This window comes from Haplochromis burtoni, unplaced genomic scaffold, assembly GCF_018398535.1.
Source record: "Haplochromis burtoni strain Fernald_Lab_line unplaced genomic scaffold, NCSU_Asbu1 Contig_943, whole genome shotgun sequence".
NCBI classification, from domain to species: domain Eukaryota; kingdom Metazoa; phylum Chordata; class Actinopteri; order Cichliformes; family Cichlidae; genus Haplochromis; species Haplochromis burtoni.
The window spans coordinates 4,450-13,989 of NW_024583304.1; the positions used below are offsets into that span (position 1 = coordinate 4,450).

At 44.5% G+C, this 9,540-nt stretch overlaps 1 protein-coding gene across 1 annotated transcript; it reads right to left on the reverse strand.

Annotated features, from left to right (window-relative positions):
- Positions 1-4,877: 4,877 nt before the first annotated feature.
- Positions 4,878-6,247, reverse strand: LOC121812930. The gene is made up of 2 exons (XM_042216170.1): positions 5,513-6,247; positions 4,878-5,173 (listed from the first exon to the last, which is right to left on the reverse strand). The coding sequence occupies exons 1-2, from the start codon at positions 6,212-6,214 to the stop codon at positions 4,886-4,888; spliced, it is 990 nt and encodes a 329-aa protein (XP_042072104.1). The 5' UTR covers positions 6,215-6,247; the 3' UTR covers positions 4,878-4,885.
- Between the last annotated feature and the right edge of the window lie 3,293 nt (positions 6,248-9,540).

The following is a 9,540-nucleotide window of genomic DNA, read 5'->3' on the forward strand; positions in this document are numbered from 1 at the left end:
GTGTGTGTGTGTGTGTGTGTGTGTGTGTGTGTGTGTGTGTGTGTGTGTGTAATGATTAATATCACTCAAGACCACTTGGAAAATGACAAAGTCTGGCTGCTCTTAAGCAAAATATGAAGAAACAAGGAGTGGCACAAGACTTCTCTTCACACTCTATAACCAAACAGCTGTGCTCACAAATGACTCACTTGTCACATTAAGATCAAAGCTGTGCTGATCTGCTGTTCTACTACTTTTTTGTGTTTTGGTCCAAAGCTGAGCTCGGCTCTAAGCTGGTTTCAGAATCAGAATACTTTATTGATCCCTAGGAGAAATGATGTTGGTTACAGTGCTCTAGTACAAACAGTAACAAAAACAGACAATACAAGAAGTAATAGCACAATATATACATATACAAGAAAGAAGAGCATGTGTAAAAAGGGTGTAGCTATTGCAATAAACAGTGTGTTAGGTGGAGGAGTTGTACAGGGAAATTGCCACAGGCAGGAATGACTTCCTGTGTCGTTCAGTGGTGGTTTTTGGTAATCTCAGTCACTCACTGAATGTGTTCCTGTGGCTAGCCAGTACATCACGGGGTGGGTGGGAGGAGTTGTCCAACATTGTCTTTATCTTGGACAACATTCGCCTCTCCGACACCACCTTAAGAGAGTCCATCAGCAACCCTCTACTCCCCCAGCATGCAACAGCATAGAGGATCACACTGACCACAACAGACACGTTGTGGTCAGCATTTTCTGAGCATTTTCTGGCAGATGTTGAAGGACCTCAGTCGCCTCAAAAAATAGAGACGACTCTGGCCCTTCCTGTAAAGTGCTGTGGTGTTTTTAGCCCAGTCCAGTTTGTCAGTGTATACTTCGAGGTATTTATAGTCCTCCACAATGTCAACACTGACCCCCTGGATTGAAACAGGGGTCAAGTGTTTCCTGGTCTTCCTGAAGTCCATGATCAGTTCCTTGGTCTTTGCCACGTTGAGCTGCAGATGATTCTGCTCACACCACGTGACAAAGGAGTCGACCACAGCCCGGTACTCTGTCTCCTCATCCCTGCTGATGCATCCAACCACCGCAGAGTCATCAGAAAACCTCTGAAGATGGCAGGTCTCTGTGCAGTGGCTGAAGGGTGAAGAGGAAGGGGGAGAGGACAGTCCCCTGTGGTGCCCCTGTGTTGCTGATTACCTTGTCAGACACACACTGTGAAGGATGCACATATTGTGGTCTTCCAGTCAGGTAATCAACAATCCAGGACACCAGAGAAACATCCACCTGCATCGCTGCTAACTTATCACCCAGGAGGGTGATCAGCGCCTTGGCCTGATGGTGTTGAAAGCACTGGAAAAGTAAAAAAACACATGACCCTCACAGTGCTCGTCGGCTGGTCCAGATGGTTGTAGACATGATTAAGTAGGTAGATGATGGCGTCCACGGCTCCGAGGCATGGCTGGCAAATTAAAGGGGATCCAGATGTGGTCTGACTATGGGTCGCAGCTGGTCCAGGATGAGCCTTTCCAGGGTCTTCATGATGTGGGAGGTCAGTGCCACAGGCCTGTAATCCTGGGGGCCACTGGGATGTGGCGTCTTTGGTACAAGGACGAGGCAGGATGTCTTCCACAGCACTGGAACCCTCTGCAGACTCAGACTCAGCATGAACAGTTTATGAAAGACTCCACACAGCTGGAGGGCACAGGCCTTGAGGACGCGGGGGCTCACCCCGCCTGGTCCAGCAGACTTGCCTGAGTGGAGTCTCCTCATTTGCTTCTGAACCTGGTCATCAGTGAAAGTGTTGGGGCGGGGAGGGGTGTCAGGATTCTCATCGGAGGCAACATGTGAAGAGAGAGGCAGGTACAGCGGTGTGGCTCTGGATTTCAGGCTGACTGCAGGTGAGGTAGTAGGATGTGTGAGCTGCCCCTGCAGTGCCAAATCTGTTTTTACATGTTTCATTCTTGCAGTTTCACAGCATCAGGCCCTGATTGTCGTTCCTCAGTTGAGTTTTCACTTTGAAAACCATTAAACACTTGAGATTCACACGTGTTTGTTTGTTTGTTGCAGGAGTTTCGCTCTGAATCCTGACCTCCTCTTTGTGCTTCTGTGGCTTATGAGGCCATAAATTGGTCACCGTGGCGACCAGCAGGATTATTGAAAGTCCCCCGTCTGACTTTCTGAGGTCAGCCGTCACTGTTAGTGTTTATCTCATATTATGTCACATCTAAAATCCTGTGTAAGTATGAATGAATGGTGATTAAATTAAACAAATAAAATGTATTTTTCTTTTTTCCAGTGTTCACCATCACTCTGCTCTGCAGCTGGTCTCCTTTTCCACTTTGCGGTCACTTGATGTTGAAGAGGTGAGTGTGTTAGAGGAAATGTTAACGTCAGGTTTAGTCTGTATGCACTCAGAGGTCATTTGTACCTGCTGCTGCTGCTGCTGTGGTTGTAATGATGTAAACCCTGATTGGTTGGATAGTTTGAGTGACAGCATTTACTGAGGCAAAGCAGAACAGCTGCTGATCCTGAGCTACTCTTACAAATGAAAGATCAGTGAAGAGCTTCCCTCACACAGCATATCCTCTATTGCACATGTGTCAAAGTCAAGGCCCGCGGGCCACATCCAGCCCGGTGTACATTTATATCCGGCCCGCGAGATCATTTTATATAGACGTACTATTATTGTTATGCATGGCCCGGCGATATGAGGCGCTAATAATATACAAACTACAGATCCCATAATGCAGCGCTGCAGCCTCTTTGCTGAACGCTAGGCTAACTGGGAACATTCCTGCGTCAATCAAGTCAAACTTTTTGCGAAGCTAGCTCCTCACAATGGTGGAGAGAAAAGTTGATTCTGAAAGCAGAGCCTTTCAGCGCAGTGGGAGACTGAATATATGTTTACAGACATGCTGGTAAACCCGTGTGTCTTAGTAGTGGAGCTAATGTGGCTGTAATTAAGGAATTTAATTTAAGACGAGACAAAACGTCAGGATAAGCTGAAAAACCTAAATGCAGAGCAGAAAGAGGAGAACTGTACCGGTGAGTTAACAGCATATCACTGCATCACACACCAGGAAAGGCTGTGTGGTAAAGTCCTAAAAATGGAGCATGTAATGATCACCGTAACGCAAACCGTAAATTTTATCTGAGCTAAAGGTTTAAATCACCGTCAATTTCAGTCTTTTATGTGGGAAATAGATTCAGAGTTTGCCGACATTCCTCATCATACAGAGGTCCGCTGGCTGAGTTGGGATAAAAGTTCTCAATAGAGTTTTTGAGCTCAGCAAGGAAACCTGTCAGTTCATGGACATGTATGATGCGGTGAAGGCATTTCAAGTGAAGCTGTCACAAATGCACCAGTGCAACCTGCCTCACTTTCCCTGTTGCCAAGTAATGTTGAACCAAGTCAGCGCACTTTGCTGAACTACACCTGTGCAGGATTCAGATGGAGCTGCAGTGTAATGATACACTCAAGGCAAAGTACGACACTGAATGGCCCGAAGAGTTTATTAGTTCCACTCCTGAAGCAATGCCCAGCTCCATCTACATGCGGCTCCAACCTTGTGTTTGCTTTCATTTATTTTTTCTGGGGTTTTGGCAGCATGTTGATATTTCTAACTTGCATAATTTTGACAGGATATATTTTTATGAAAAACAAAATATTAAAAGTTAAAGTTTCTTTTTTTAAGTTTATTTAATCTGGACTAATATTCCTGTCTGTTTTTATTCCTGTTTATGTTTAAAAAACATTGTTTTAGTGTTCAATAAATGTTTATCTTGTTTGGCCCGCGACCTAAAGTGTGCCTTGAGTTTTGGCCCCCTGTGCAATCGAGTTTGACAGCCCTGCTCTATTGGACCTGACTGAACAGCCAGAGCCTGATGTTCACTACAGTCATGGGCAGAAGAAGCACCAGTGTCAACAATGAATCACAAAGCTGTTTTTTTTGTATATTTATATGGTAATAAAAAGTCTGTAAAGTGGTGATCTGTGTTGGGGTCCTTAATGCTGACTGAAAATAGTTTCTCACTTCTTAATGAAAAGTGCCTTAAAAAACCCTTTTTTAAAAATAAATAGAAAATGTGCTTTTAATAAATATGACAGGGAGGGTTTTATGGAAATAAAGTAGATGTATTAGCTGTATCTGAAAATCCTTATCAGGTGATTAATTGAATTCACCCTGTTTTGGTGAACTTTGTGTAGATTCACACTTTTATTTAAAGCCAATAAATGTCTTGCCTTTTAATTTGACTTTATCTGCCTCTGTGTCCTGCATTTGGTTGCGCTGTCATGAAAGTGTTGGTCATTTTACAACATGAGCATTATTTTGTCTTTCCTGAAGGAATATTCAGGAAATGAGGATTAAAACGAGCGTGTCTGTTCATTTCCTTTTGATTCATGAACAGCCTGGATCAGGTCCAGACACTTTCTCCCAGTGTGTAACAGCCTCGGTGTTTCCTGAACCATTTGCCTCCAATAATCTTTGTCTTTGCTGGGCTACACTGGGAAACTCTCAGAACAGATGCGATGAGCTTTCGTTTCCTGTGGCTTTTTGCCCTCTTGTGATTGTTCTGGGTCGCTGAAGTTTTCCATCACCACCTCATCCTACAACCTATAATCTAAAATTAAAGCTTCTAAGAGGTTTATAAACGGATTATTTCCTCTTGGCAGAAAACACCAATAAATCAATGAAACACAAAAGTGTATGTGTATGTGTTTGTGTGTTTTGTTTTTCTTTATGGTCCAAGTTACTGAAGTTACTGGTGTGCAGATACTGTGTAACTTGATACATGTAAACACAGACGGTGAATTTAGACACGATAGGAAGACATGGAGACACTGATGAGCATCTCCAAGTAAAAGAACTAGTTCCTTTATTTAAAAAAGATGTTTATTTAATTTTTTATTCATTATCATTGTTGTTATTATCATTAGGCAGTAGGGTAATTTCCTCTGGAGCATCAGGTGGCATTTTAAAGCCATTCATAGAGACGTGCTGATCTCCTGATGACTGGTCGTGATTGGTGGTATGGCACCCGTTTAGTTGGGCTCCGGTCTCCTCATCTCTCGTTTCTCTCCTCCGTTTCCGGCCCAAGAGGAAAGCCAGAGGACCAACGATCCCAGATGTTACAGCTGCTGTTACAAGGAATGTGATCACTGTGATCCCTGTCCTATCAGAGGACTCTGATGGCTGTGAGGACAAGAAAACAGGAACCAGACATGTTAGTGAGTGTGGTTTGTGCGAAGGTTTCAGCCAGCGTAAATTTAAACAAACCAAAAACACAATACATGTTTCTGTGCAGTTATGTTATCTACTATGCAAGGCATCAAATTCAGGTGTTGGAGGAAAGCCTGCGTGCTGTGACATCACCCCACTGTCCTCCACTCAAACACTGACTCACTACTCCGAAGCGCTGACTGCAAATCTGGCAGAGTGGCGCCAGATTCAGATGCGCCAAACGCGCCAATAACGAGCCGTCAAAGCTTGCTGTTCAGTGTGCAGCTATTTAAATGTGGTCGGTGTACTTACCGTCGGTGTGGTTGTAGGCAGAGGTGTGCTACCGGCTGCTGTGGGGAGTTGAGGGTGGAATCGCAGGCGGACAGCAGATCGGTGTCTCTCCCACTTGTCTATGTCACAGTAATAAACTCCTTCATCTTGTTGCTGGACTCCCTTTATGGTGAGGGACAGGTCTGCTTGTCGGTCCCACTCTGATGGTATCGACACCCGGCTTGTGTCAACGTCTTCCCCGTACGTGATTCCCCCTGTTATAGCATCCAGCTGAAGCACCGCGTTTCCATTTTTCCTCCAGCGCGCAGATTTCACCGACTGGCCCGCGATGCCGGAGCGGCACGGGAGTGTGGCATCCTCGCCCTCGGTTACATCAACTTCAGAGGGGACAAATACTTCCAGCTTGATCGCTTCCAAGTCTTTGCCGTTGCATGTAAACTCGTACAGCCCTTCGTCGTTCAGATCTGCGTTGTCCAGGATGAGAGAGAGCCCTCTTTGATTCACGCGGTGTGAATGTTGTGGTCCGGGTTTCCAGACGTTTTCCAGGGAGGCGATCAGCTCCGTGCTGGCATCATTCCTTCGTAGATTCAGTGTTCCCCGTCCCTTCAGGCACTCCTCTGACAGCAGAAACTCAACGTCATCTCCATAAGGAGCTTGGATCAACTTTCCGAAAACCTCGCTGCATAAAAATAGAAGAATGCACAAAAAGCTCAGAGTCTTCATCCTGTGAATGAGGAGGTAAAGTGCCTAGCTCGTGCGCTTTTAAATAAGGAGAATGTTGCGTAGGCAGAGGCAGTAACGCCCACCGAAGGGCAGCACCGCCTAGCGAAGCAGGTTTTGAAGTGTGCATTCCTGTCATCACGAATGTTTTCACTAGTCACTGAGTTACTCATACTCATACCGTAGTTTTGCCGGGGCCCATCACCTAATCAGTGTAGTAGAGGAGAGGAGAGGGAAATAATGATATTTCTTTGCAACAGAAGCCTCATCATAACATTACAACACACGCAGAAGCAATGACAATAATAATAATGACTGTATTACGGTCTATATTACTATATTATAGCATGTCTTCTTTTTTAAAACGTCTGTGTGACTTTAATCATGAACAATATAGAGACTTTCTCTATTGTACTGTTATGTTATTCTTTAGACTACAGCTCTTTGGTCAACAGTCAATACTTGCTGTTTTTAAATGTGCTAATAAATGTTTTGACTTAACTGTGACAATCAGCTGCGTTTTACTTTAAATGCATGCAGTTTATTGTGTTTATTCACTGTAATAAAGATTATTAGTAGAAACGGGTCAAAAAAGGCAAAAGGAAGGGGAAAAAGGAAAGTGACGTGCTGCGCTCCGGTTAGCTAGTTTTTATGTTGGACGGTGAAAAGAGGGGAGCCACAAAGAGCAGAAAATGTTAAAATGTCCGCACAGTATGTGCGTTAAACCGGCTACAGACATGAGGACGTTACTCAGTAGTCTTTTATTTATCCCGGATACTCCTGCATAACTTCAGGTAAACTGTTTTGTTGTTTTTATTATTATTATTATCATTTTAGCTCCTCGTTAGCTTTGGTAACATGCTAACAAACCTAGCCTTTTTGGAGCTCGACGACGTTTACAAATCGGCTGTTTTGCGGGGGGGGGTTGTAAACGTTTGTAGTGGTAGTTTGTGGTTTGGGGGAAGTTAAACACAGAGAGTGTGTGTTTTAAAGCCGGTGTTTCAGATCTACTGGCGTTGGTCGAACAGATGTGTGGCAGTCTTGCGTTTCAGGAGCTGCGACCGACAAACCAGCAAAAAAACGCCAAATGTGTCATCTGTGACACTTGTGAGGTTATCTCAAACACACTCCGTCAGTCTTGATGCCGTTGAAAAACAAAATGTTAAAAAATGTTGCGGGTGTACCTGGTGATATCATATCCACACTGAGGGAGTTGGCTGAGAGCCACACTCCCTCAGTGTGGCTGAGAGGCTGCAGGAAATCCTAGCAGGGTCACTAGTGAGGAGGCTGGCTGTGTGCCCAGTCACCAGTTGCAAAGCTTGGTATTCCTGACAGGCTCTTTAACAAGCTGCCATTAATAGCACAGATGTGGAGACTTAGCACAATGCCATTAAAACTCTGACATTTATGTGGACAGAAGTAAGATCAGCTCAGATGTGTCCTGTATCCTTCCTTCACACCAACTGGTCACCAGCAGCCAGCTGTCTGAGCTGAGGAAACAAAAGGCACACTTACAGTCTAAGCTTTGGTTTCCCCCTAATGTTAGAGTTAGCCTCACTGCCACAGTCTCATGTTGCTGTCACAAGGAAGCCACAGGGATCCTACACTCACTCTTCATAGAAGTGACTGTGGTATGTTAGTGGTTTGAGTTTTCATAATGAGCTCCTTGAAAGTTGTCAGTCTGTTTCACTGTGGTGAGACTTAGCAAAGTCCTACTCAGACCCAAGCACCCTGCTTTAAATGTGTGTGGTTGTCTGTGCTGGTCGGCCTGCAGGTGTTTCTCTGTATTTGACAAAGTGGTTTGTGTTTGTTCTCTGTTACAGCAACTATGATGGATGCTCTGATGCTGGTGGAGAGACGTGAGGTCAGCCAGGATTCACCTTCAGAGAGGGCTGAAGGGGCTGGACAGTGGGAGGTGAGCAGAGCTGGAATGATGATGGCCTGTGTGGTTAGGTGGAGGACAGACGATACAGTCAGATTCAATATACTGTAAAGCAGGTGGAGCTTTGACAGCAACCACACAGACCCAGGGAAATAACCTCTGGATGAATTAAATGAGACTTGAAACTTGTTTTAGTCACATTTGTGATCACTGTGTGGTTTCTGTCTTATTGTACTGTGTATGTGGAAGAATACCTGAGTGAAAGTTTAAGGTTTATGATGAAGTGTGAATCTGTTTAAATGCAGCCTACGACCACAGTAAGGGTAAGCAATGTTACATCATCACCTACAGTTGGTTGAATTGTGGCTGATTTAAAATTATAAAGGTAGAAAGCTGAGTGCTGCCACTGCTGGCGCTCTCATCTTCACAGCGACTGTGAGGCTCACCGCTCTGGTGTTTAAAGAACTGTGACATTTGCCAAAACGCCAGCTGACTCTAATTACAACCCCGCTTATGCACATTCTCCAGTGTGTGTGTGTGAGAGAGGAAGGAGGGTGGTGCCATTGAGTAAAGTGTTTTTATTTCCATGAGTACCGTAATTGTCGGGCTATAAGCCGCTACTTTTTCCACAAGCTTTGAACCCTGCGGCTTTTAGTCAGGTGCGGCTTTTCTATGGATTGTCCCTGATTTTTGTCATATCGTAAGACGATTTGTTTTGTTTGTTCCGCTGTTGTACGGCACTACGTTGCCTGGCGGAAGGGCATGTGATCAGACACACAGTATCGGGGTTCAAGAGTGGTATGTTGGTCACATGTCCATCCGCCAGGCAACATAGTGCCGTACAAGTAGCGCGAAAAACAAACTTCAAAGTAGCGCTACGCGTTCAGCGGGAGTCGTGGATGGTGTGCGGCAATAAACTTGCGAAAAGCAAGTTATGCTCAACTCCACCGGTGGAATCTGACAGCGTGGAAAAGTGTGAAAACATCCATCCATCCACCTGAGCCTAAAAGGTAGTCTGAATCTATTTTTCTGGTGTGCTGTAGGTTATTGTTATGTACTACATTTGTTACTCGTTTATGAAGCACAGCACATGTTTCGTACTTGTAATTACCGCTACTTGTACATATACCTAAAAAGTTATGCAAATATGTACCCATAACTTGTTTTTCAAAATATTAATAAAAGGGGTGTGTCTCCAAACAGCCATCTCTTTCCTGACAATTCGCTTTGTGCATATTCTCTTACATATGATAAGTCAACATTGAAACACCTGCGGCTTTTAGTCAGGTGCGGCTAATGTATGTACAAAACAGGATTTTCCCCTGATTTTAGCTTGTGCGGCTAATATTCAGGTGCGCTTTGTAGTCCGGGAAATACGGTAGTCTAATTCATGGTTAAGTATCACATTAACCACAGCACCAGCTGTTTACAGTCATTTATTGTTCTA